Source organism: Muntiacus reevesi, chromosome 4 (genome assembly GCF_963930625.1).
Source record: "Muntiacus reevesi chromosome 4, mMunRee1.1, whole genome shotgun sequence".
Classification (NCBI taxonomy): Eukaryota; Metazoa; Chordata; class Mammalia; order Artiodactyla; family Cervidae; genus Muntiacus; species Muntiacus reevesi.
The window spans coordinates 109853464-109880911 of record NC_089252.1 but is presented as its reverse complement, the minus strand read 5'-3'; the positions used below and the strand labels follow the sequence as shown (position 1 = coordinate 109880911).

Sequence of the window (27448 nt, the reverse complement as noted above, 5' to 3'; positions counted from 1 at the left end):
TGGTCCTTACTTAGAACGGTGAAAGATATGGCCTCTGTGCTAGAAAAATAGTTCCAGAAGTGGTTGAAAGAAAAAAAAAAGGGAGATGCTGTGAATAAAGAAAAGACTGGCGGTCAGAAAGGCCCAGGAGTGAGCCCTGGTCTGTACGTGCTTGTCAAGTGGCTGGGACCACACTGAAGTTAGCGTCCCAGGGAGGCTGATCAGAGAATGGCCCCTCATGAGGTGTGGAGCATGACCTGAGAGTCTGTGATAGGGCCAGGCCCCCTAGTGGTCAAGGGAGCCAGTGGGGGCTTGAAGTGGAGCATAGAGGGCAACCGGGACAAAGCGGGGATGGAGCTTGCGAGGGGTGGTTAGACACAAAAGGAAGGCCCACAGCGCCGCTCACATCCCCGCTTCCTCACCCATCTCCCGAGGCACCTGCAGCCACCCTCAGGCTTGGAAGCCTTCAAGACGTTGCCCCCATGTGCCCCCTACCTGATGACATGGAACATGGACAGAATCTCTGGCAGACAAAGGGTCTCACAGTACTGTGGAAGGAGGGGAAGGGAAGAGAGGGAGGGAAGGCAGGAGAGGCCCAACCAGCACAGGAAGCCGAGCACTCTCCAGGGCCTGGCAGTACAGGCCTGAGGAGGTGGATTGTCGGGCCTGCCGCCATGGGCAGCTGAAAACGCGCCATCCCGTTCGCAGGCCCGGAAGGAAGCCTGACACAGAGCACCGCACTGCCCTCTCACGAGGTGCTGCGAGAACGGCACTTCACTGACCCCTGGCCTCACTGGGGCCTGCATATCAGCCGTTCCTCTGAAAACGGCTGAGATGGGCTCAGAAAGGCAGCCCATGGCTCTCAGGAGAAGGTTCTGTCTCCCGCTGGACAGGTGAAAGCTGACCGGGCTGGGGCCTCTTCACCTCTCCTGCTTCACTCAGGATGGATGACTGACGATGGGAACAGTAATGGAGTGGGTGAAACATGACTCCTGAAGTGACTGAGGGGCGGTGACAGGCACCCATCTGCTGGGACCAGACTCCAGCTCCACAAGCCCACCCCCCACCTGCAGCCCCGTCAGGACCCAAGCACTACCTTCACGGCGCCTCCTGCAGGCAGGTGGCCCACGTTATCGAGGGATCCCACTTTTGCCTGGGCCTTTTCTTTGAAGTTCAGCTTCTGACTTTCGATCTTGACATCTCCTCCACCTGGAACCAAAAAGAAATGGGTCATTATGGGTGGCAGAAAAATACCCCTACAAGCAGAGCCAAGAGGCTGGCCAAAGACTGGGCTGTGCCCAGGAGAGAAACAGGAAAAACGTGATCTGCTCCTGGTGGTCCTGAGGACACGGGTGGAGGCACAGTGAACACCTCTGTCATAACAGGGCTCTTTTTCTCCAGGTCAGGCTGAGCCAATTTCGCCACGCAGCCAGAGAGAAGGAAAGCTACCCTACCACCACCGTGCACTGCCTGAAGCCCCAGGAGAGCCTCAAAAGGAGCCAAGATGCACGCCTGCCTCAGGGTCACTTGGAGGAGTGATACCTCCCTCCAACTGACAGCGGTACAGGAGTCCAGCCCGCTTTCAGCCACATGGACTCCCTGCTGATCAGGGTCAGGATCCTGGAATCCTGATTTTCTAGCTGCCAGCACAGATACTGGAGGAGACGAGTGACCAGCAAGACAGGATGGGCGTATGGTCTGGGTGAACAGTTTAACCAAATCTGTCCCGAAAAGAAGGGAAGGTGAGAGGTGGAAGCAGAGGGAAGGCAGTCTGTACACGGGCAACATTCACAGAACATTCGCAGCTCAGCCAGAGTGCGGCCATGGTAGCAAGGGCCAGAGAGCTCTCACAGTCAGCCAGACCCTCAGCTGGGCTTTTCCCTGAGGCTTCTTCACTCTCCCATCTCCTCTCTGCTCATGTCACCTAGCTTCCCACCCAATTCTCCAGGTATCCTACCCACTAGACTTCTGGCCCATTGCAAAACCTGGACCTCAAGTTACTTAGTGTCACTAGGAAAGAAGTTATGTGAGAAGTTCAGTGGATTTTCCAGATAGAATGGAAAAATGAAGGTAAGATGTCAGCCACTGTGCCTGCTACTGCAGATACGGCCCTGCCCCACATCTGCTGCAGACTCTGGACGAGGACACACAAGACTCTTAGGGTACAGGCAGAACGCAGGCCCTGCCCAGACAACACGCCAGCTGCCAGAGATTTCTGCAGGGGCGCCAGGCCTGTGCTGCTGGAAGGAAAGTCTGGACTGCTGTGGCAGCAAGATCCAAGCCCGTGAGCCGAGGCAGCATTGCTGAATAGCTCCCTGTCCCTGCAGGAGCTGGTGGTTGATGCTTCCCTGCTCAGAAATATTCTCTGCTCCTGCATCTGACAGGCAAGGCCCGGCCAGCATTTTCTAAAGCTCCTTCAGCACCAGCCCCTGAACATGCGTCAGGGAGGCCAAGAAGGGTGTCAGCTGGTAGAGCACCTCTACCATAGGCCTAGGTCAACAGTGCTGTGTACACAGGAGAGCCTCAAGACTCTGCCCGTGCAAATGGCAGCCCTTACAAACTGTTCCTCCTCCAATGAAGAGGTTAGCGCCCAGAAATCCCCTCTCTGACAGGGGCTAAGGCCTATGTTGTTTCTACTGCTGTGCCCTGGGCGTGGGTGGTTCTAGGAGTCTTAATAAAAAGGACAGAGGCACAGGGGTGAAACCTGGGATGAGGGAGGCACCACTCACCAGGCTTGTGCTTGATGTTAGCCTTGGACCCACACTTGGAGGAGACCTTAGAGATGTCTACCTTCTTGTTCTGAATCTGAACCTGAGGAGAAAAACATACACACAAAAATGATTCACTCAGAGAGAGGGTGTACTGTCAAGTTCAAACCCAAGCTCTCTTTATGGTCTCCAAAGTCCAGCTCAGAGGCTACCTTTTCCAAAGACTTCCCTGTGTCTCCCCTCGCTCCATCTCCTCTTCATACTGTCTCCTGCAGGGACATCGGCTCTACACTAATTGCTTCATGTGCTCAATCATTTACAGAGTACCTACTACCATCAAAACAGCAGCCTCAGCTTTGGCTCTGTCTTTCCAACAGTGCTACAATCATGCCTCAACAGGAGTGTGGGGAAGTGCACTTTTCCCAGCCACAGGTCTGGCAGATGCTAAGGCAGGCCCCCTCGTGTCCTCAGCAACTGTGGCAGGCTCATCTTGCACCACACCCGAGATGACCTGTGAGGGGGCAACAGAGGTCACTCGCCATGGCCAGGCTCTTGCCAGGATGTGGAGCCCACATGACTCTTGACCGTGTTCCAAATGAGAAGCCTAGTCCTCAGTGAAAGAACAGTTGATGAGGGGAAGTTTCCCTTTATAGATGCAGTCCAGCCAATAAATGAAGAAGGGATGGGAGAATTTCAGTTTCACCACACCGCACCTTTGCTGAACTCAGGGTTTGGGGCAAGAACAGTCGCCAGCATCAGGAAGAGAGAGATGAGAAGAGTGAGACATTATGTACGTCCTAACAGAAACACCACCACTGCCTATGAATGTCCTGCAGAAATGTGGGGGTAAAAAAAAGAACCAAGCCTGAATTAATCTGAAGAAAAATGTGGGACTAATGAATATGTTAAGTGAAACCATGGGGATATCCTCAGTAGAACCCAAATTCTAGGACAAACCATTCAGTTTTACTCATGAAAAGTGTTACCATGAAAAAAGAAAAATGAACAAGGAACTTGTACAGCGGGAGACACCTAAGATTACAAGGGGGCAAATCAAACAACCACAACTTGTGGACCTTACTTGCATCCTGATAAAGAAACTTGTTTAACATGTTATGGGGTTTTATATTATACATATGTATATCAGAGTTCTTATCTGTTACAGTTATATATTGGGATATTTGCAGGTAAAAGATATAACTAGAACTGGCTTCAGAATAATGGAGGTGAGCATATATAGATAAGACTGGCCACAAAAATAATAAATGCTGGGTAAAAAAGGACATCCAATTCACTTAATCATTTTTTCTTTTTTTCTAATTTTGTGTATGTTTGAAAATGTCTATTATTAAAAGTTTTAAAAAGCTTAATTGCTTCTCACTAACTTAAAAGCCACTGAGATGAGGCTGGTACATAGAGGAGCCACGTGCTGCTGTTTCTCATGCTGGCCCCAAGGCGCCACCCAGGGATGCCCAGTGGCCCACGCAAGCCCTTCCACGACCACCTGGCATCGGCGCACTTCCTCCTGTCGCCCGCTCACGCAATCTGCCCCTGGGGCAGCACAGGTGTCAACATTGCTAGTGAATTGACCCTGCCAACCAGTCTCAGAAACCACTGACATACACCCCCCTCCTCACGAGGGTGAAATGGAACTAAACTGCTGCAAGATTTAAACTCTGATAATCCACAGAAGTAGCTGTGATGTTCTCGCCTAATGGCCTTTTGGTTCTCAAAAAGGGGCGTGTACGTGGGGGCGTGTGTGCAGCCAACCAGAATCTTGCTCCAAGCCACTCATCTGTGCGGTAACCCCAGAATTTCTGGGCAGAAAGAGGGCTTTGGCAGGTCAGGGTTAGATACATATGGCTGGTGGCCACCCTTCTACCATGCAGGCATGATCATGGTGGCTTTACAGAGGGGCTGATGGAAGGCACAACAGTAACTTAGTCTAGGCTGTTTACTCTCGTCTTCCCACCTGGAAACATCGCCACAGGCAGTTTCCTAAAGCTCTGCTGTTTAAGGAAGCATCCTAAAATGAAATACTTGAAAAAAGTACATTCCATGGCCAAAAAAAAATCTTATTTGAAGTCATGTGCAGGCAGTGTGGGAAGACCATAGTAGGTGAGAGATAAACGAGGACTATTTTCAGAGCTCTGACATATACCACACACAACATATACAAACACATTTCTATTTCACACACACACACACACACACACACACACACACACAACCCAGTCCCCGCACTGTTCACATTCTGTTTTTTGCATCTAGCCCAAAAGCCTGAGAAGAAAAGCTAGAGCCAGTGCCTACTGGGCCCCTCACAGGCTGGATCTTTATCACCTTAACCAGGTGCTGCCTTTATGCTTTATCTATCTCAATCTTCCCACATCAGGATGGCGAGTGTCTGGCCAACTTCCAAGTTAGCCCAGCACCGTCCACCTGAGTGCCAAACCACACCAGGAAGAGGCAGCGGTGGGGAGATGCCCAGGAAGGACGTGAAGCAAGGGGAGTCATGGGGGGAAGAAACAGGCGCTCTATGTTTGCAGCTTCACAGAACTGTGGGGTGGGGGCCTCTGTAACCCAAGGGCAGGATGGCATGACCACTGAGACGGTGGAGGATGGAGCCTAAAAATGAAGAGGGTAAGCAGAGTGGGACTTAATTCAGGTCAGGGCAGCAAGGAGAAGGAACTGAATGAATAAGGGAGACCAGGACAGGGCAGCTCTCTCCTCTGGGAGTGGGAGAGAAGAAGGGGAGAGGCGGTGAGGGCAGCGTCCCGCCTGCTGCCGTCTGTCACAGGGAAATGGAAAACGTACAGGGCGTTCTCCACATGCTAGATGACAATGGTGGTCAGCACAGTCTCTCCCAGGACCGCCCTCTGAGCTCTAGATTTGTGCGTCCCCAACAAAGATCTTAAGGGTGGCCCAGAGCAGCAGCATGCTGGACAGGATGTCTGAATGGGACAGGGAAGGAGAAAAAATAAAAGGAAACTGGAGGAGAAAGGGGTCGAAAAGGGCAATAGTGAGGGAAGGAGAGCAGAAAGAAGGGAGGGAGAAGGAGGCAGAGAGACAGGAGGAGAAAGAGCAAGAGGTAAAAAGAGAGCAGAGTCATGAAAATGAAGGGAAGACCCAGGATATGGGGAGGGCCTGGTCACCAACTCCCTGCTCTAGAGCAGCTAGGACTCAAGGACGGGCTCTGGAGGAACCTGACATCTGTCTCCAGGTCAGAACCACCGCATCCCTGGGGCGGACCTGAGACAGACGATGGGCCAGCTGCTGACTGCATCCCTCAGACCAGGTCTCTGACAGCAAGGCCTCCCACCCACAGGGGCGAAAAGATGCCAAGTGGATGTCACCCAGCTGCCCTGGGGCTTACCAGGGACACCCAGTCTGAACTCATGTGAGCATCAGGGTCTCCCCCGAATCCATTCACCCGACAGTGGGGGGGGGGGGTGGCCCTCTCCCCAGTGCGCCCCATGGGGGGTTTGGCCTCAGACACCAGTGGCCCCGAGCGCATACTTACATTACCACCTCCAGGGACATGCTTAATATTGTCCTTGGAACCACACTTGGACTGAATATGGCTGTAGCTCACTTTTTTGGAGACTATCTGGACCTGGAGTGTTAGAGAACAGAAAAAAAAAAAAAAACAACACAAAGGGAGAGGGCTGGTTAGCACTGACACGGGGCAGGCAGTGAGTACACACGTGACCATGACGAGTGGCAGATGGTGCTGTTAAAAGCCTACCTCCAGCAGAACAGCTGTGGAAAAGCACAGGGCAAGGGACGGGGAGGAGCAGGAAAGAGTGAAAACATGAACGAACATCACAAGGACAGTAGATGTCACCAGATGCTACACGGACATCCTCACCACTCCTGGGGCCAGCTGCTGTTCACAGGGTCCAGACTGCAGTGGCCTCGATCCCCATCCACCACAGCCCTCCCATATCTGTTCTCTCCCCGAGGCTCCTCTCTGCAAGAGTCCTGCTCATCTGGACCCATCCACACCCAAGGAGGCACTTCCCTGAAATCTAGGGCCTGGAATCGCTGCAGAAAGACCTGCTCTGGGAAAGCAAAGGCTGCACGGCGAAAGAAAGGAGGCAGCTGCCTGGGGCAGCTGGCTCACACCTCAGATCTGATGCTGAGAGGAAGGACAGCAGAGGCCGCTGGACCTGCGAAAAAGAGCCCTGGGCACCAGGGGGCGCCACCACAGCCACTGCTACACTACCACGAGGAGCTAAAGAAAAGATGGTGCAATTGCAGTTAAGCTCTGGTCATTTTTGATGCCAGGGTAAAATCTCTTCCACAGTCCTCGAGATGCCCAACCTCCTGTGTCCTGTGAGTTCCACGTGCAAAGAGACCAGGTTCTGGGCAGGGCTGCAGTGAGGCCCACGCAGAGGGCACCCGCCCACCGGGCTGTGCACGAACAGCTCCACTTGAACAGAGTGACACGAAGGCCCAGGATCCAAGGTCTGGGACAAAGAATTCTTTTTGAGGCTTCTCAAGAAGGAACAGTTGCCAACTTCCTTCTTTTCCTTCCTTAGAGCCCATCCCAAGTGATGCAGCCCCCAAACTGAAGAGTTCTCCACAAAGTAGAGAAATCTACCCTGAGAAACTCCAACTGTTTCTTGCCTTCTTAACAATATCAGTGACAAAACCACTTTCCTAATGAACCAGGTCTGAACCAGAGGCCTGTACAGGACCTATGGAAGGTCCCGGGAGCCATGGTGCGGCCTTCCCCGCCTGCCAACCACACAGAATCCTTGGCCGGAATCCTCCCATCCTGGTCCCTCAGGGCTGGAGCTCAGGCTTCTCTGGCAGCCCCTGACCACCGATCTGCCACGGAGAAGGGCAGAAGGTTCCCAGGGCAAGAGGAGGGTCCTGGTTCCAGGGTGTGGAGCCAAGAGGAAAGAATCTAGCACCTCCACTCACCTCTGCTGTCCACATAATGCTGCAATCCCTATATCGAGTATGTTTTCTACTGGGAAATGGGAATGAGCATCCTAACTTTCAGTTTAGAGGTCCTTGGGGAACCAGGACAAATGAAGCTATTTTTACACCCACCGGTGTGGAGAGGGGCCTTCAGTTGAAATTGAAGCACAGGGCTCTTGGGGTTCCTGGTGCTGGAAGGTTACCAGTACCATGTCTTACTGAGGAAGAAGGTGGATGCTATGGGCATAACAGGTAGGTTTCAGATCAAGGTCAGTGTGAAGGATGTGACTGAAAGTCTTTGCATCCATTTTATCCGCCTGAATAAATATCCCCTAAAGGGCTAATAGGCGCCCAGTTCTGTTAACTTTCAGGTTATTAGAGAAAATTTTCTGATGCCTGAGTCATCAAACACAGAGGAGGGGACATGGGGAGGAGTAGAAACTAGTTAGGGATAGGAAAAAGGTGCAAAAGAAGGGAAAGTGACTCAGGCTGGAAGAAACAGTTGATTGTCTTTTACCTTCAAGAGGTAAAAGTCTAAATAAAACTCACTTTCCCCGTAGGCGGTTTCTGTGCATTGCCAATTGGGCCGGCTGCTTTAGTGACTGCGTTAGGTTCAGGCTTTCGAGCTGGAGCAGCTGCCTCTGTTTTTTTCTCTACTTTGGCCTGGATGGAGATAAAGGGAGGGCAAATTTCAAACCAAGAGGATAACAGCCCAAATGCCATGAAGGGAAGAAGACTGAAGGGGACTCGAATCCAGGCCAGGCCACCATGCAGAAGCAGGTCACCCTTGCTCCTAGAAAGAAAACAACCATTTGCCAGGGCAGACCAAGCTGGTGGGAGAGGGGTCGCAAACCAGTCTTGAGATACAAGGAAGAGATCGAGACACCATTCGTGGAGAAGAGGCAGGAAGAAGGGATAATGTGAGTGTGCACCAGGGTTTTCAAATCACAGTCCAGCCCCCATGTTCTCATACGCTCCAAGCAAGCTGCCATGGTCACAGGAAGCCAGCGTTGATGACGGGAAGTGTCACACCCTCAGGTATGTTGGAACAGAAAATACTTTCGTCACCAGACTGAGTTATTCAACTCCCCACCAAGACCTGTAGCAAGTTTTGCACCATGTACGCATAAGAAGAGCAGAGAAATGGGGAAAGGCCATCAACACACAGCGTAACACCTGGCTGGGCTGCCCAACGCCGGAGCTACACTCTCTTGGCAAAAGCAACCCTTAGGCCCTCATCCCAGTTTTCCATAAACGTCCTCCAACAGTACCAGGATTCTCTCTCATTTTGGACCCCCTTCAATTTTTTCAGCAGCTCTGGATTGAAGCAATTTAAATGTCCTACTCTGAGTGGGGGGAGGGGGTGGCAGCGGTTTAAGCAAGCGCTAGAGAATGATGCAGGAGATGAGGAGGTTATTGCTCCAGAAACTGACCCTGGACTCTTGCCACCACCTGTGCACACACAGAAGCCCCATGGTTGCTAATAGTTAAATAATTCTGGGGTGGATGCACTCAGAAAGTCCTTCAAGTGAAGGGCTTGGTTCTCCACCGTGACACCCTACCGCAGTCCTTTTGTTTAGGAAAGCCAGGGATAGAAGCAAGTCACCCTGGCCACAAGAGGACACTAGTCCTCATCCAGTCAGACTCTTCAGCCAAGACACAGCTCAGGGAACAAAGAGGCAGTCCACCTTCTGCCTAGCCTGAGCAAGGAGAAGGAACAGAATGGACCAGGCTCCTGCCCAGTGTCTCTCACCTATGCAAGGCTCAGAGGCATCCTCTGTTTTGGAAATAAAGCAGAACCCTTTGCCTCCAAACAAAAATGTAAGCCCAAACCCCAATATGCAGACTAGGCGAGGAGAAGAGAAAGCCAGAGCTAAGCCCACTTGCATCCTGCTGCTGGGAGGTGGAGCCCAGGCTGAAACTCCCCGACACTGAACCCACTGTCCTGACTGTCCCCTGCATGGTGGGCCCCTTGGGCTGATGCAAGGACACGCCTGGGAACAGTGCTTAGATGTGGCAGAGGATGAAGCAGGGGCCAGCATGCTGGGGACCCCAAGCTCCCTGGACTCACCCGGCCTCCTCCAGGCTGGTGCTTGATGTTTTCAGTGGAGCCGACCTTGGAGCGGACATTCTTCAGATCAGGGGCAGAAGCATTGGTAGCCACGCGGCCCAGCCTCGGGGCAGAGGAGCTGGGCTTGGCTGCTGTGGGCTTCTTGTCCGCGGGAGGAGTCCCCGAGGGCCGGGGAGGCGTGGCTGTGGGCTTGACTCGGCTGGGAGCCCCTGCTGGGGGTGCTGTACCAGGGACAGCGGTGCTCTTCTTCACAGAACTGGTGGTGGTGCTCTTTGGGCGACTCAAGTCAGCTGCTCATGGAGGAACAAGAGATAACAAGTGCTCAGGGGAGAAAGCAAAAGGGAGCCTTAAAGCCAAGAAAGACGTGGGGTTTAAATCTGGATTCCACAACGTGGGGGATGGGTCTTACCTGGTGCAGACTTTGTAGCCATTTTCTTGATCTCTGCAGGTTTCCCCTCAGTCTTGACTGCTGCACAAATACACACTATTTAATATGTTTAAACAAGATGATCCACTGAATGGTTCATCCTAAACTGAGATTCATGCATTCGTTCAACAATGACTGAATCGTTTGAGTCAGGGGCTGTGTTAGGCTCTGGGAACAGACTAGTAAATGAGACAGTCAAGTAGAGTCACCCATAGATGAAGCGTCCAAGGCCAGGCACTTAGTCATTTCTATGGTCTTGACAATGCTTCCACACGGCCTTTCTTTAAACAGCCTATTTCTTATTATGAAAGACCATGAACACAAAGTGCTGGGTACTGTGGAATTATTGAGAAAGGAACAGTAAATTCTACCTGGGAATTCATGAGCGTTCCCTTCACTCAGGATTCTTCTGGATACACACAGCTGCTAACCTCATGTGGAGATCAAGGCTCCACTTTTCAATGGGCCCACGAAGGACCGGGTCACAAGTCCTTCTTCTATCTACTGTCTGGAGCTGTCTGGGGTAAAGCCACTGGTTCCCATGGGAGGGACATTCAGTACTCACCAGCGGGCCTCTTGGGCAAGGGTGTGGAGAGGTTCCTACTGCTTGACCCAGGTGAAGCAAGAGTCGCAACTGCTGGGGCTTTGGGAACAGCCTGGGTGCTCTTGGAGCCAGGTTTGACAGCCGGGGCAGAGACCGGCTTGGATGGAGAGACCCGCTTCTCAGGAATCTTTGCCTCTGCAACAGGCTGTCAAAAGTGGGAAAGTGGAAATAAGAGCGGTAGGTCAGCAACAACCCCAGGAAGTCATGCCAAGGGATGGTTCCATATAAGCAGATGTCAGAAAACAAGAGAACAGTGGGCTTGGCAGCTACTAATAGGAAATATGTGGCTCTAGGATCAAAGTCCTCCAGACAACATGGGAAATGGCCATGTAGGGTGCCTTGTGATCGGGATCAGGAAACAGGGAGTCAAACCACCTCAGTCCAACCTGAACCAATGAGGATGAGCAGCCCTAGAAATACACCACACTACAAACTATGTCTGCCTCAGGATCCACTGCATTAAATACTGATGCATTTAATGTAGTAATACTTGACCAGAGAGTAAATGAAATTATAAAAAATTACAAATGTTTAGTCCAATCCAGCTGTTCTGTGGGCTAAGACACACCCAGTGAATTCTGAACAGGATGGGGCAGCAGATGGAGACAGCATTGGCCAAACCAATCGGGTCAGAAGCCTAAGCTTCAGCCTCAGGCAGCTCCTTGACTCACGTGTGCTCTTGTGCAAATCACTGAGCCTCTCTGCACTTGATTCCCTCTTCTGGACAAAGAAGGGCAGAACAGAGGATCACTAAGGATCAGCTCCACTAGGGACTGGAGGATGAGAATTCTGTAAGACCATAGGGACAAATGGGAAGGGGCAGGTGGATGTGGGCCTGACAAGCAGAGAGCAAGAGGAGGCTGATGCCAGAGCTCTGACTGATTGCAAAAGGGAAAAGCCCCTCAGGCGTAGACACAGGCGTGTGGGTCACTCCAGCCCTCTTCCACGGAGACTGGGCACACTATCACTACCAAGAAAGGGAAGCAATCAGCACAGTGTGGTGTCTGCAGGAACAGAAGATGAACAGACCTACCGTGTTACTCAAGAGAGTAAGCCAAGCCAAAGACATAGTGGGTCTGTCTCTTATGCTCCAAGAGAAATGGCCATACAGAGGGCAGGATGTGGGCAGAGACAAGGACATTGCTTAAATGAAAAATCAGCTAAGGAAGTTCTTAGAAATTAAGGGCTGGCACTGATTTAGAGAAAATCTAACCCTAATAACCATTGCTACAAATGAAGGGCCCAAGCATCATGTAAAGAACCTGAGGTTGGAATCAGGGAAATAGTCTAACTACCAGCTCTGTCTAGAAAAAGTCATGGGTTCTGCGGGGGGCACTCCTGCTCCATTTGCTCCAAGATGTTAAGGACTAAACCGGGAGCTCTCTGGCAGCTCTTTTCAGTTTTCAATACAGTCAGTCAGAATAACTGAGTAGGGCCTTATATTTTGCTAGTAACAGTAACAATGGTAAAATAATTTAGGAAAGGTAACAAGGGACAGAAATCTCTGAAAGACATGACATTCTTCAGGTTGCTTTTGGCCTCAACGAGCTGCAGAACGGGCCTGCTCTCATAGCTGGAGTTACTCCTGATTTTTCAACTTTTATTTTCTCCTCTGTCAGACTGACAGATCTGAATAGTTCTATCCCCTTTGTTTCTGTAAATCTTTCTACCAAAATAAGGAAACAACTAGATTTCATTCGGCTTTAGTTTTTATCCATCTCTCAAAATATCTAAATATCTATATCTTATCTAAAAGATAAATAGGACTGTTGATAGAGGCCCTGAGCACAAGCACTGGAGATAGACCTAAGTGCAAACACAGGTTCTGCTGCTGACTAGCTCTGGTCCCCAGGAAGGTTATTTAAGTTATGAAATGAGAATGCTAATATCCATTATCACGGGTTTCTGAGAGAATTAAAGGAGTTAATGTCTATAAAGAAATCTGTACAGTATGCTCCATTTTTGTTATTGTTACAGAGTGAATTTCACCAGACAGTACCCCTTCCTTCCCATGGCCTTCTGTCTCCCTCAGGATTTGCTGCTAAGTAAGTGTCAGGGTGAAGCTGATGCCATGGCTCCAGCCACCCTCCCTCTGCCCCCTTATTCAAATAAATTGTTTTCTAAACATCAGGAAAAGCATTCAACTTGGTAAATAAGGATCAGAAAGTGTTCCGAGATTTTCTCATTACTAGTCTATATTAGGATTTCTCAGTTTCTTGGCTGCGGTTTCAACCTAGCCTACGATTCTTAGGTTCTACCAGTTTTATGTACTAGATTAAATTAAAACATTAACATTTTAATATGGTAAGCTCCTCCCCAACATGAATTTGAAGAGTAACATCAGGCTGACCTAAAGGCCATTCTCAAAGAAAACAAGATGTTAAGAAAGGGCAGCCACAGATTCCACCCACCCTCTCTTCCCATACCAATCCTGTGAAGCTAATGCTGTTCTGAACTACTCAGTTTCTAAGCAGTAATGTGTGGGTGACCTGGAAAACTGAAAAACTTCAGAAAGACCCCAGGGAGAAGCCTAATGCCAGACACAAGTAAGTTATCACATGATGCTGGAATCTGCTGAGATAAGCTGGAAGAGCTAATCATCATCAGCTAATGGAGGAAATTCACTTCTGCAGGATGATTAAGAAAGACAAAGAACTGAATCTGATTGAGAATCTGATGTCAGAATTATACCAAAAATGAGTATGTGATTGGCATGAGGAGTAGGGGAAACTGGTTAACAAGTATTGAAATAGATGAAGAGTAAGGAGGAGCTGGGAGAAAGGAGGAGTGGAAGCAGAGGCAATATTGCCTCCAACCATGGCAGAGAAAGGCACAAAATGAAAAAGACTGTGGGGACTTCCCTGGTGGTCCAATGGTTAAGACCCTGCACTTCCAGTGCAAGACAAGCAGGTTTGACCTCTGGTCAGGAAACTAAGATCCCATAGGATGTGCAGTGGCCAAAAAAGATTAAAAAAAAAAATGTAGAAAAGGCCTTCAAATGTCATGGCTGCATCATGGGCACCCAAAGTGATCTGAGTTAACCTTTCCCCATTTCCCTTTCCTTTCCCTAGCCCCCCAGCCTATTTCCACGTCTGGAAGCAACAACGTCTAACTATCTGATGGTTGGAGGGGAGAACTTTTCCCTGGCACAGTGCTCAGGTGGCTACTTACCTTGGGCTTCGCGTCTTTTGAAGGTAAGGTGGAAGGCCTGGCTGTGGCAGCAGCAGGGCGTTTGGGTGGGGCAGCTGGTACTGAGCCTGAAGCAAGGCTCATGGGTTTTTTATTCGACCCACCAAAGGTGGTGGGAGCTGTCTGCTTAGGGAGAGAAGTGGGCTGTGTTTTGGCTTTCGATGTTGAAGTCTTTGCAGGCTGAGTGGTGGCCAAAGGCTTTAAGTTGATTTGTTTTTGTTTTTTTTAAAGGGCAACATCAAACACACAGACAAGAATAAAAACAAATTTTAAAAAAGTATAAATTGCACAATTCAAAGTAAAACTATAAGCAATGAGGAAAGATGCAACTGAAAATTAGCATTCCTTTCTTCTGAGCTCAGTAAATAGTGGAAAGATACCAGGATGAGCATAAAGAAAACTGGAAATTGTTTCTTAATGACAATGTCACAAATTCCAGTAGTTGAACATCTCAAGATTTAAATTCAGTAATAACTTTAAACAATTAACTAACTTTTGAAGGTTGCAATAATTCTGTGAAGAAATTAACCAGCAGGTGATTAAGCTATTTACTATCTGTAACTCTGTGATGTAATACCAACCACACTAAAATGAGCATTTGTACTTTAGAATAAGTGTCTGGAGCTATATTCCATCTTAAAAATCTGTGCTCCTTTTTCATGAAGAGAGACTTCAGAATGGAATTCTGAATAATTCTGTAATTCCCTTTATTGGTGTTGTTAAAGGAAGCAGAAATATCTACAGAATATTCAAGATAATAGGGTCAAAAGCAGAGATTTGAGGGTTTAAGTTAGGCCACCATGATAAAATGGGAATATAAAATATTTTCTAAGCATGTTCGAACTTGAAGAAGGAGAACACATTATTAGCTCAGAAAAAAGAAATTTCAACTTGCATAACCCAAACAATAATAGCAGAAGGTAGTTTTTAAAAAATTACAGCAGTAGAAGACAACCTACCATTCTTGCACTTACCTTTGTTTTCTTCTCTGGGCTTGGTGGAAGCTCCTTGTTTGGAGGGGCGGTGATGTCATTTCCAGACACACTTCCAGCAGGTTGTCCTTCTTCTGGTTTGGCTATTCCTAAAGGGGGGAAAGTGATGCTAAACAAATGTTTTTCACACCCATTGCGAAGACGCAAGTCTGTGCAGTGACACACCACTAACTAGCACCTCATCCTGAGAAAATCCACAGAGCTGCGCTGCTGAAAGCAGACAAGACTCCCCAGTTCCCCTCATTGTGACGAAGGACAGTTTTAGATTCCAGCCTGTCCCTGTGGAGAAGCAACCTAACTAGGATTTGCACAAATGATCAATGGAAGGAAACGTCCCTTGAAGTTTGGTTTCCCTTCCCTGGAGACTGGCAAAGGCGTTCTGTCACCCTACCACTAACTCCCAGAGCAACGGGGGACAAAAACCATTTCTACTGGAGTTTATCTCTTGGAATAAAGGGTGCTAAGAGATGGGATAAGAGCCAGATGATCATCCAGTGTTCTCCCCTTACTTCCTTTCCCTGCAAAGCACCACTTTATGGAGGATGTGAGATGAACCTGATCTGGTTCTAGTGGTGACCCAGATTTCCAACAAGGCCGAGGAGACCCATGCAATCAGATCCAGGGCCAGAAATAAAGTGTATGCCCTAAGGCTATGCCCAGCAGCACCACTGTGGGGAGGTGACTCCAGATTTCAGAAAGCACTGAAATACCATGAAACTTGTGACTTGGGTGTGGGGAGACCGTTCTACTAACACAAACTCTAGATGCCACAAAAGATAAGTTGGAGTATAGAAAAATAAAAAGGCTCAACATGTCCCAAACAAAAAGAAGAGTCAAAAGGCAAATGATAAACAGGAAAAAAGTATTAAACCTCGCATCAAATACACAGAGCTTATTATGTTTACTCCTACAGATCACTAACTGCTACAAAGGCCAACAACCTACTAAAAAATGGCCAAAAGAATAAGAACACAATTTACAGAAAAAGAAATACAAATCACTTTTGAAAATATGAAAAGATATCCAATCTTTAAGAGAAATGAGATGTCATTTCTAACCTAACATTTGTTAAAAGTCCTAAAATTTGAATGTAGCTGCTAGAGAGAATACAAGGACATACATCGCTGGCAAGTGTGTGAAGTGTACAACTCATATGCAGGGCAATCTAGCAGCGCCTCTGAAAATTCCAAGTGTAGATAAATTCTAATTCAGAAGTACAATTTCTGGACAATTATCTTAAAGATATATTCACATACCTGCCAAATAGCAAATTTGCAAGCTCTTTTCCCAGATCATTATTTCTAAAGGCAAAGTAATAAAACCACCTAGAATTCTGTTAACTGAAAACTGGTCAAAGTATATGGCAGAAATATCAATGTAACCTCTGAATCTGAAACTGATTCAGAATCTGAATCTGATTGATAGGGAACAATCTCTTCTAAGCAAAAAGAAAAGCAAAGCACATAATTGTAGGTATAACATGAGACAATACACTTCTATTGCAAATATACTTGTACGTGCATTTTATTTATTTATTTTCATGCATTTTAAAAGTCTTTGGAAGGATCATGATGAAATAAAACAATGGTGATTTAATTCTGGGATGGGGCAGGGGTTGGGGCACAAAACTAGAGAGGCTATATATTTATAGTAAAACTTTTTACTCTGAAGTACAGATTCACAGGAAGTTACAAAGAAATGTACAGGGAGGTTCTATGCACCATTCACCTGGTTTCCCCCAAAGACATCCTGTGTAACTATAGTATACTATCAAAACTGGGAAACTGATACTGGTGCAATCTACAGAGCTGCTCAGATCTGTCCAGTTCTACATGCATTCATTTGTTTGTGTGTGTGTGTGCATGTAAACAGTTCTGTGCAACTTTATCACATGTGCAGTTTTACGTAACCACTACTAAGAATCAAAACGGATTAATTGTTCCACCACCACAGAGCTCCCTCATGTTACCCTTTTTATTTTTTTAATAGCCACCCCACCCAGCTTTCCCTTTCCAATCCCTTAATCTCTGGAAGCTACTCATCTGCTGGCCATCTCTAAAATATTATTTCAAGAATATTACATAAGTGGAATAATACAGCGCACTACTTTTCATACCTGGCCTCTTTCACTCTGCACAGGGCTTCTGAGCTGCATCCATGTTGGACATGATAAGTCCATGGTATGGCTGTACCACAGTTTAGCCCTTTGTCTACTGTAGGACATTTTGATTGTTTCTGGCTCTTTGCTATTTAGGAATTTTATTACAGGATTTTGAATAAAATAGTTTCTTTGTTACTATACAGAAATGCAGTATAGCTTCTTACATGTTCATAGTGTAACCTATGACCTGTGACCTGGATAGACTAATTAGGTCTAGGGGTGCTGTTTCCCAGCAGGGATAGAGGAGGGGTTTCCCTGCTGTATGGGTGGATCAGGCCTGCAGTGCTGCCAGTTGTGAAGGTAGGCCCTGATGACCTCTGCTGACGCTGTACCTGCAAGAGGGCTGAGCCCATCCCTCCTCCTGGAAATGGGTAGGGAAACAGGGCTTCCCCTTTCTGGGTCTTTTGGCAAAAGAGAGTAGGTCTTGCATTCTTTCTTTTTGTCTTTTCCTCTTTATTTTCTCCTTTTTAAAATCTATGCCTGTTGATGATTCCAGGTTGAAGATACGTCCCAGTACCCAGACCAGGACACATGGGAGGCTCTCCTTCCTCCAACCATGAGCCCTACCCAGCCTGCCCTCTCCCTTCTACCTTTCACATTCCTTTTCTGATTATCTGGTATATTCTTTCCAGAGTATTTAGCTATATTTACAAGGGGGAGCATGAAAAAGTGAATCAAAGTCACTTTGTCTCGGTAGGAGAATTTCTCAAGGATAGCATTTTGTACTTTTTGATGTTTGAAACCGTATACATTTCTAGTCAAAATGGAACTTTTTTACTTTTAAAAATAAGAAAAAAGAAAACCACTCCCACCATGTAAGGCACTGGTAACATCTTTGTTCTATAGTCAGCTGAAAGAGGATCCCCACCAAATGTGTGACTTCTTGTCACTGGCCCCAGACCAGTACGAACATTTTTCAATAAGCACAGGATTTTTCAGCAAACAGCACAAACACTTCATGAAATCTCCCTGCTATGAAACAACCACACAACACTTCAACTTGCACCACCACCCAAAAGTCCCCACAGTTCCACAAAGAATGTTCAAAAGGAACACATAACTGTTCCACAAAACTGCTCACTTCTGATGGATGTTTCCATTATTTGTACTAATACATGCTAGAAAACACAGGCTCAAAATCACAGCATCATCTTCAATTCCTCCCTCCCCACTGCCCCATCTCTCTCTCTCTCTCTCTCTCTCTCTCTCTCATCTTCCACACCCAGTTTTCAAGTCCAGTTGACTTCACCTATGTTATACTTCCCCTATCTCAGTAGCTCACCTTTTACTACTACATGAATCCCACTGTCATCAAGGGAATTTTTGTGCCTTCAAAACCTCTTAACTTCCAGTTTATCTTATTTATTGAGAACAGGTGAACTCCTCAAAGCCAGCTTTGGGCCACTGTATTTACCGTCATAGGCAAGCAAGCAGGATAGCTTTTTGAACACGGGAGAAACATTTAAATATCTTACGGGGCAAATAAGCTTGGGTTCCAAACAAATTTCTAGATTTGTTATCCCGTTATTTCTTGCTCAGATGTATGGATGACTTTGGCATGTTTGGTCAACCTACAACCTTCTCCAGAGGAGCTCCAGATGAAGTTGGGCTGCTCAAAATGGCCAACACTGATGAAGAAGGCTTTGGAACCTGGCAAAGAGGTGACCAGACCAAGCAGAGACAATAAGATATATTTACTCATTCTTTCCCTAAAAGAAGGAAAATATGAAAACTACAGTCAAGCAACCTTGGGTTCCTGAGATAGGAAGTGGCATAAGGTAGGGCATAGAACCCAAAACCATGGCAACCAATGTCCTGTGCAGATCAGAGTCGCAAAGGAAGCAAAAAGTAAGAGACAGCAGAGAACAGTTTCCAGAGGGGAAGAGAATGGAATGCATGTTTAGGGAGCAGCAGAGGTCCTCAGAGAGACACACGATGTAGCCAAGCTACACTTCCTGCAATTGGATTCCCTGAGATTGCCTGTCAGTAAATACCTTTCTATAAACTGGATTTCCTGTGTGTGTGTTTCTGTCCTATGAAACTAAATAATCATGAAGAGAAGCCCCACAAATACTCATCACTATTCTTTTACCTAATGTGAGCTGTCTGAGCATCATCACACCTTTGACTGGAAGGCTTTCCCTCCACATAGTTAGGCATCCTAGGCTTCCAAGGCTACTTCCTCCAAAAAGTTTTCATGATTTAGAAACCCTCTCACACAACCCCACCCTCCTGACCCTTGCCCAGCCCAGCTAGTCACTTGATGGTGCCTAGGAAGTGACTGGCATATGATATGTATGTTGAATAATGAATCTTTATATAGTTTTATCTACAAATTTTAGCAGTCAGCATTCAAACATTTATAAGGTGAACAGATCAGTGAGGTTTGTCAGTCATCTGACATTTTCTTTTCCTACCAGCAGGAATTTCTGTTAGTGTGAACTAGGACAAAGTTGTTCTGAAATAAACAAATATCTTCATTTATTACCACCTAGAAGGTATACAACACTGAATTGGGCACGTGGTGATCAAGGGAAAAAATTATGAGACAATCCTATCCACGAGGACCTTACAGTTCTGCCACCACAGAAGGAAGCTACAGCATAGAACACTTGAGTCTATAAAAAATCATAAAGGAAATATGATGTTTATTTGGCCATCTCCATTAAAAAAAAAAACACACAAAACTATCAGTCCTCAAGGGTCCTTTCCACTTACCCTTCCCCGAGAAAATACTCTTAATATTAAGGAAAAAAGTTAAAATTTTTTGAAAAAATGTACTGAGAGGTATAAATACTAGAGGAAATGGTTCCCAGAAAAAGGCTATTTTCTTTCTTAAAACAAACAAACAAAACACACATTTTCAATCTCCATTAAGTAGCTTGTAAATCCTGATCCTTTGTGCTCAAATTGGACTCAGAGGAAAGCAAGCTTTTGTAGACCACCAACAATAAGACCGGTGGGGGGGCTGGGGAAGGGGAAGAGAATAAAGGGCGAGGAAGAAGACATAGGGGCAGCCGCAAGAACTGCAGCCTTCAGCTGCTTATTAACTGCAAGTCTCTCCTCTCTCCTCTTCCCCTTTCTTCCCCTTCTCCCCACAAATCTTCCTAACACACATACACAGAGAGAAAACTAGAAGCAAGACTGGGTCAAACATGAGTAACAGGAAAAGAATATTAAATAGCCAGCTTTACAAGGCTCTTTTTCAGCTCAAACAAAAGTAAGACATTCTCAAAAGCAAAATGGGAAACAGAGCTCGCACCCAGACTGCGCTACTTAATGAGACGACGCTAGTGCTGATAAAGCCATTGTGAGTCCACAGTGACAGATTTTCAAGCAAGGAAGTCAATCAGTTGTGATTGGATGATTTAGGGCTTGGGAATCATCTGGTTCAAACCAACAGAGAGCTGAGGGGTGGGAGGATGGGGGGTGGGTTGGGCAGGGTGACATGAGGTCAAACAAGGGGCTGTGTGTCTTAAGCCCACCCCTCCCTGACCCCAATCAGCCCACGTCCTCAGTCCACACCATCTGTCACGCCAGCAGACATGCAGGCTGACCCAGCTGGAGTCACTTTGTGCACTCTCTCGTCTCACTCTCCCCAACCTTCCGATGCAAGGGAATTCAGCTTTCCCCAAGCAGTCATAGATTCCAGCAGGAATGAGCTGCCTAAGGCTCCTGCCGGTAATCTGTCACTTTGGTTCCTTCCTTGCTGTCTGCTTGTTCCCCATGGAGGTAAAATTTAGAAACATACCATCACGTGGGGTCTCTTCACACAGGAACGATGGAATGCTCAGGGTTGCAGTGACCTCGATTTCCTTTTTCCCTGCCAGAACCGGCTGTCCTGGCTGTTTCTCACCTCCCTGGCAGACCTGGGAGCATGAATCCGCTCTTGTTTCACTAGTATCTTCCTGTCCTTTCTCTGTGCTGCTCACTTCAGGAATCTGCTCCAGCTTACCAGGGAGAGAGAACCCAGCAGTGCCCAGTTCCCTCTTCCCAGAGCTGTTGCTGCTACTGTGGTTGTTGCCGAAGTGGGTCAATTCTTCTCTCTTCTTGGCCACTGGTTCCTCACAGTTGAAAGGAGGTGTCTCTTCAGTAGACAGAATGGGCAGTTCTCCAGGGTTCAATTTGTGCCTGGTTGTCTGCTCCTCAGCCACCGTCATAGAGCGTCTAATGGCAGAAGCCCCCTGTTTTTTGGGTGTGGGACTCGGCACTGGGCTACTGGTGAGGGGCAGCAGGCCAGAAGAAAGATCTTGGGCGGGACGTTCAGGATACTTGTCTCCAAGGTTGACAGCCGGGGGCACTGAGAGGTGAGAACATTCAGACAGGGCTCGGCGCACTGCCTTCTTCTGCTGTGGGGCTTGCTCAAGTGAAGCCCCTGCCTCAGGAAAACTCAATTTCTCTACCTCCTTATCATGGACTTGGATATGAGAGCTGGCATCCCAACATTCTGGGGTGAACTCGACCCTCGTGATTGGTGGAATGGCAGGGGGTGAGTGCTCAACAGTTGGGGCTGGGTGGGCTACCGCCACTGGCAGTGAAAACTCACATTCGAGCTGCCTGGAGCTGTCACTCTCCACCCCAATCGCCCGGCAGCTGGCAGGGATGCCATTCTCCTTTCCTGGAGTTCCTTCCCTTGGGTGCAGAGGGACTTGAGCCTCTGACACTGGATGAAAGTTGGGGTTCCAAACACTGGTTTCCTGCTCCTTAACATACTGGGTGGGCATGTCAGCAGCCCTGGGGAAATGCAGATCTGGCTGGCTCTCAGTCTCCGGCGCATTCTTCCCCATCACTGTCCCCAGGACTGTAGTGGCTTTGTTTTTGTCTGGCCCCTCTCTGGGTCCCAGATGGAACTCGGCCACCTTCTGGTACATCGAGCTCCCCTCTGAGGGATGGTAGGTGTCTGCAATCACATACCTGCTCGCAAGGTGACCCGAGGTGGCTTGATACTCCTTGCCCTGCGCTTCAATGCCGAGCTCTTTGTCTAGCTTCCCCTCAAAGAAGCAGAGCTTATTCTGCTCCAGGAAGCTGGCATTCTTCACAAGCCCGTCTTTCAGCTGCCCGTCCATGCTGACATTCAGCCCGATCTCATTCAGCTTGCCCTCTGTCCTCTGCCACTCAAACCCGGCTTGGCTCATTTCTTTCGGAGAGTCTGCCCGGCACTGTGTGGGCTGGCCCTGACGGAGCTGGCTGGGAGCGGCGGCGTGCGAGGCTGGCTGCCTGTGTGAGAGCGACATCGCCTCTTCCACTGCTCTCCCTGCCTCGCGCCCGGAGCTCTCACACCACCTACGATCACATAGCTGGCAGTGACATCACACTGAGTCCCCAGCATTCATGACAAAACCCATCCCCCCCCCAACACTCCTCTCTCCATGAGCAGTTGGGTGCTAAATGTATCTACTAGTGTAAAAGGAAAGAAGGAATGAATGAAAAAGAAAGAGAAAGCAAGGAACCTACTCCTTTCTGTACAACTGAATGTTACTGTTAAAAGTAAAAATATAATTTTCTGCTAACTGGCATGCTGTTTAGATCTGCAATTTTAAAGATGGGATGGTGCTAATCTGGGTACGGAGGATAGTAATGATGCTGGCTTTCACCAATACAGATACATGTATACCCACATACTCGTTTATCTGACATTATGCTCACGCTTCCACACTTACCCACTCAACAAAACTGTTTTAAAAATAAGACTCATTTGCCAATCCTCAGCGGCAACCCCTGAAGAACAATGACTCTATAAAAAATTGCTCATAATTTCACTTAAAAAAAACCAAACCACAAAACCCTCCATGTAATATCAAAATTGGAGACATTCATTCCTCGGGGAAAGAGTAGGTTCACTGTCATAACAACTTGTCAAATTCACTTGAAAACTGACTTGACTGAGTCCCCAAAGCCCAGTGAACGCTCCATCTGAAGCTCTGCATTGTGCAAAAGTCTAACAAACGGCTCATTCAAAGGCTTCCGTGATCAGCGCTTTGGCGACATGTATCCCAGTTGAAAGACACTTGCGTGACAATACGTCCCTCGCACTTCTACTCCTGCCCCTGCTGCCTCTTGGTTCCCTGGACGAGCTGTCTCTCCTTCCTGCACCAGCCCTGCTCTTTCTGGCCTGCTGATCACTGAGTCGCCACAGGAACACATTGGAGCAGCTCATCTTTCTTGGACCTCCAGCACTTAGGGATCCTTGCACTCTGTGACCCGCCAGAGCCCACTGCCCCTATATAATTCAGTAGTTCTTTGCTATCCCGAGCTTTGAATTTACAAACTGTGCTTCCAGGACTGAAGGAACTACGAGAAAAAGGTCTCAGAGAAAAGGTTACACTGAAAGGATACAGGTCAAACTCTGCCTTGAACAAAGCTGAGATTTGTTGCCTGGCCTGCAAGTCCCTAATTGAACTAACATAGGATATTGTGAAATATTCTATCAAGAGCACAAGAGATGTCTTTTTCTAAGATGAAGAAAAGTTATTTTTTCTTTTTAAAATGGATTTTTAAAAAGCCATTTGCCATCGACTGCAATGATCTGATTATAGTTTTTAAATAATGCTTTTAGAAAAAAAGGGCAAGTTAAGATCGTTCTATGCCAGCGCAAGAAAATTTCTTTAACTGGGGCATCTGTCCCCATTACTTGCCTTCTCTGCTTACTATTCATACCCTTCACATAATTTTCTCAAGTTCCCAACTAGAGTGCAGGAACCATATCTAATATGCTTCCTGCATTAACATCAGTACCTGATACAGGGCTATGTTCATGGTCAGAAGTGGCAGTGCTGCAATGCTGGAAAAAATGTGAATTTAACCTCTGTTCTGAACATAATCTGAACTCATATATACTGATCCTTCATCTTAACCTTAAGCAGCTCAGGGGTATTATAGGTGAAAGCACAACAAAGGTGCACTGGCAATAAAATAGGGTCACCTTACTCTACAGCAAAGCTCTCACCAAGGAAAAACAAGCAAGAGGTATAATAAAATGAAAAATGCAGGTGGTACCAACAGGGTGATAATTCTCATCACCAATGGGAAAAAATAAAAGGCGAGTCTAGGTTACAGACAGGCTTAATGACAAAACAGTCAAATTTTGTATTTAAAGGAATGAGGAAAGTGTGTCTTATTCCTTAGCAATCTTCTGTTACTATTTTGCTTTCTCAAGAGAACTTATATTCACATTGGCATCCTGTTACAGCTCTCAGAACTGTGAGAGCATCCCTTTAGGCTGCTTCTGAGTGCACAAGCAGGTCCTCCTGCTTCACTAAGAAAACACGGGGATCCAGAGGCTTTTCAAGAGGGAGGGGACAGAGTGGCTTACAGTTTCATTATACAACTGCTTTACAGTACATAGCAAGGAAGCGACCACATGGAACAAGAATGAATGGGTTTATTTATCTCCCAATGAGGTGCTACCTGGATGGCAAACCAAGAGAAAAACCTAGTACAGAATAATCAGTAAAATCTGAGGAAGGCCCTGTCAGTACCCTAGTCCAGACGAGATCGGGCGCGTTCAGGGTGGTATGGCCGTAGACAGTACCCTAGTCCAATTCAGAATTACAGACACAATCTCACTCACAAATGCATATTCACCCACAGGAGGCAGCTGTGTCAAGGAACTCAAGCCTCATCAGTCACTGTGATAGTTTATCAAGTTGGTGAATGAGGAACCTGAAGTCTTAAAAGGATGAGCATGCCCAGGCAAAAAGAAATGTGCTCAAGAACCTGAGGACGCAAATTCTAGACTCAGCTGCCACTAGAATTCCTTGCCTCTGGGTTCTGATCCTACTCATTCGGAACCCACAGAAACATCACCTCCTCTGTAAAGTCTCCTAGACCTCCAACTCCCAAACTCTATTCTTCATGTTGTCATAGAACTATAGTTGACCTACCTCTTCTCAGGATTTGGAAACTACACCATAATCTTTTCCTTATGTGCCTTTCGTGGAAGCTTCTAGAAGGCAAGAATAAGATCTGTCCACCTCTGTTCTGAAGGGGCCCAGCAGTGTTGGGAGTATATTAAGTAGGCTCGTAAAAAAGTTCTGCTCAAGGAGAAATGGACAGATTCCGTTCACAGACTTCTATCATTTGGCCTGATCTCTCCCATCATTAAACTCATCTAGACAAGTGGTGATTCGAAATGCCCTTCGGGCTGAAGGTTTTTAAGTTCCATTATGTCTGAGTCTGAGGCAAGTGCACGGACTCTCTCCCGTGTATGGTCAGAAGGTAACCTCTAAGGTTCTTTTATCAGACTGTATAATGACTTGTCAGGCTTTCAAGGGCATTGACACAACTTGATCTCAGCAGATGCCCTGGCAGATGTTTTTGGTTTTTTGCCCTTCGTCTTGAGCTTGTACTCAACCGTTCAAGGCCTTGGTTTTGATATGCTCCACAACTGGTTTCTTTGCATTCTTTCAGTTACCAAGGGAACAAGACTACTTCCCAGATTGACCAAATGTTCCCAGTTACTGTCTCCAGGAAACAATTTCTAATAAATTATCATTACAATGAAATCAGTAAGTCTACCGGTTACAATGATGGATAACATTCTTCACTAATAAAAGCTAAAGATTGTGAAGTTGCAATCTAGTTTCTTACCTAGAAGGCTGCTTGTGTTTATATATAAATATACATGTATGCAAAAATATTTCAAATTCATATTCTACTAAATTTTAGAACCATTTCTTAGTATATGTTTAACTCAAGAAAATCATGATTCTTCCTGATTAACTCTCAAAAGTTGGGAAGCAGAGAAGGAAAAAAATGAAGCTAGTTACCTGATTTACATGACCTTTGATAAAGGTAATTTACCAGGATCCACAAAATGGATGCCACCTCAGTCGCCCCTGAATCCAAATCAGGCTGAAATGGGAAGCACCTGTCAAACCTAAAACACACCAAACACAATCCTCCAACTCAGTTTCAGCCAGTTCACCTTACCCTAGAAAACAGGACCTGCCAGCCTTATATAAGGAAACCCTAGGCCTCAAAAACCAGTCATGCTCTACTTCCCCCAGTTGCCACTTATAAAACTCTATAAAACTCACTCTTGCTCAAAGAATCTCTCAGGAAAAGTGGTCCACTGCTCTCCACAGTACTCCCCCAATCCATGGATTGTTCTCCCTTAAGTTAAGGACATCAAGTTCAATACTAAATTGCATTGTTTTTGTCATTTAACAGGCCAAAGTATTAAAATGTTTATAGATGAAAGTCCTTCAAGAAGTACAACTTAAAAATCCCAGGCCTTTGAGTACTGAGCCAGGCACAGTCTCCCTGAAAAGAGAATACCTTGCTTACTAGCCCTTCAAACTTCCAGACCCACCAAATGTCATGTCCTCCAGAAAGCTTTCTCTTGCTCTCCTAAGAGGACTTAAGTTACTTTCTGCTCTGTATTCCCATAGCTCAAACTATTATAGAACGTCTCTCACTAGAATAAAACTTACATGTTATCTCCTTACTCAACAATCCTTGAGGCGTAAAGGATGTGTCTTCTCAATTTACCCTTAGAATGTGAGAGTAATGATATATTAAAATGTTTGTTCAATGAATGAACTAAATACTAAAAAATCCAAATCATGTTGAGTGTCCACTATTTGCAGAGCAATAGACAATGTTTATACGACGATCAGATTTTTGTCTAAACTTAGACTAATAACCATCATTGCTAAACAGCTTAAAAACCAGCAATTTTAGTCTGCTCATGGCTGAATGATCTACTTAATGTCACAGGTAAAAATAAGAATGGAAGTCCCCTCTACTGTCCACTGCATATTTTAAAGAAGTAAAAATATCTACAACACCAAAAGTCAGAAGCAAGTTGCTTTTGGTTTTCATTTGCTGTGTGACTCCTCCAATGCTACTGTCAGTCAGAGGGTAAAGAAAAGTGAGGGGTTAAAAAAAAAAAAAAAAGAAAGAAAAGTGAGGGGTGAGGGAGTGTGAGGGGAAGAAACTCCTTTGAAAGTAGAACAACCAATATTTGCTGGACTCATTTCCCAGAACATTTAGATGTTCAAAGAAGGTGAACAGTAGCACAGAATTGTTCAAGGGTTAAAACAGTTTAACTGAGCATGCAGGAAGTTTCAACAAATGATAACTAATTTAATTTATGGAACATACAGAATTTCCCAATAACCTTCATTAATATGCAGCTAGTAAAAAGAAAACAAGCCAGAAAATGAGAGGGAAAGTGGGAAGAAGGCAATTAGGAAACTTCACAAATGGCACTACATTTAAGATATTCTCAAATGGGCACATTTCCAGTTGTAAGATTGTAGTGAGCTCTAAGATTACAAATCATTTTTTCATCTGCTGAGCATATTTTGTTTATGTACAAGGGCCTTGAAACTGTTAGGAAATGGTGTTTATAAATTACTTCAAGTTTCACACCAAGAGAATTT

General features: G+C 46.5%; 1 protein-coding gene across 12 annotated transcripts in view; it reads right to left on the bottom strand.

The window, feature by feature from the left end:
• The window catches only part of MAP4 (microtubule associated protein 4), a 150728-nt gene that overhangs the window by 1415 nt on the left and 121865 nt on the right, over nt 1–27448 (bottom strand). For 5 of the 12 annotated variants that reach the window (XM_065933810.1, XM_065933804.1, XM_065933811.1 and 2 more), the window contains 9 exons: nt 14882–14988; nt 13890–14105; nt 10680–10863; nt 10097–10156; nt 9688–9977; nt 8166–8279; nt 6208–6300; nt 2709–2790; nt 1076–1188 (listed from right to left, as the gene is read on the bottom strand). In XM_065933810.1, the coding sequence (XP_065789882.1) occupies nt 1076–1188; nt 2709–2790; nt 6208–6300; nt 8166–8279; nt 9688–9977; nt 10097–10156; nt 10680–10863; nt 13890–14105; nt 14882–14988 (1259 nt within the window). The remainder of the gene's footprint in view (nt 1–1075; nt 1189–2708; nt 2791–6207; nt 6301–8165; nt 8280–9687; nt 9978–10096; nt 10157–10679; nt 10864–13889; nt 14106–14881; nt 14989–27448) is intronic. The other 7 variants (XM_065933806.1, XM_065933813.1, XM_065933807.1 and 4 more) reach the window with 4 other exon arrangements.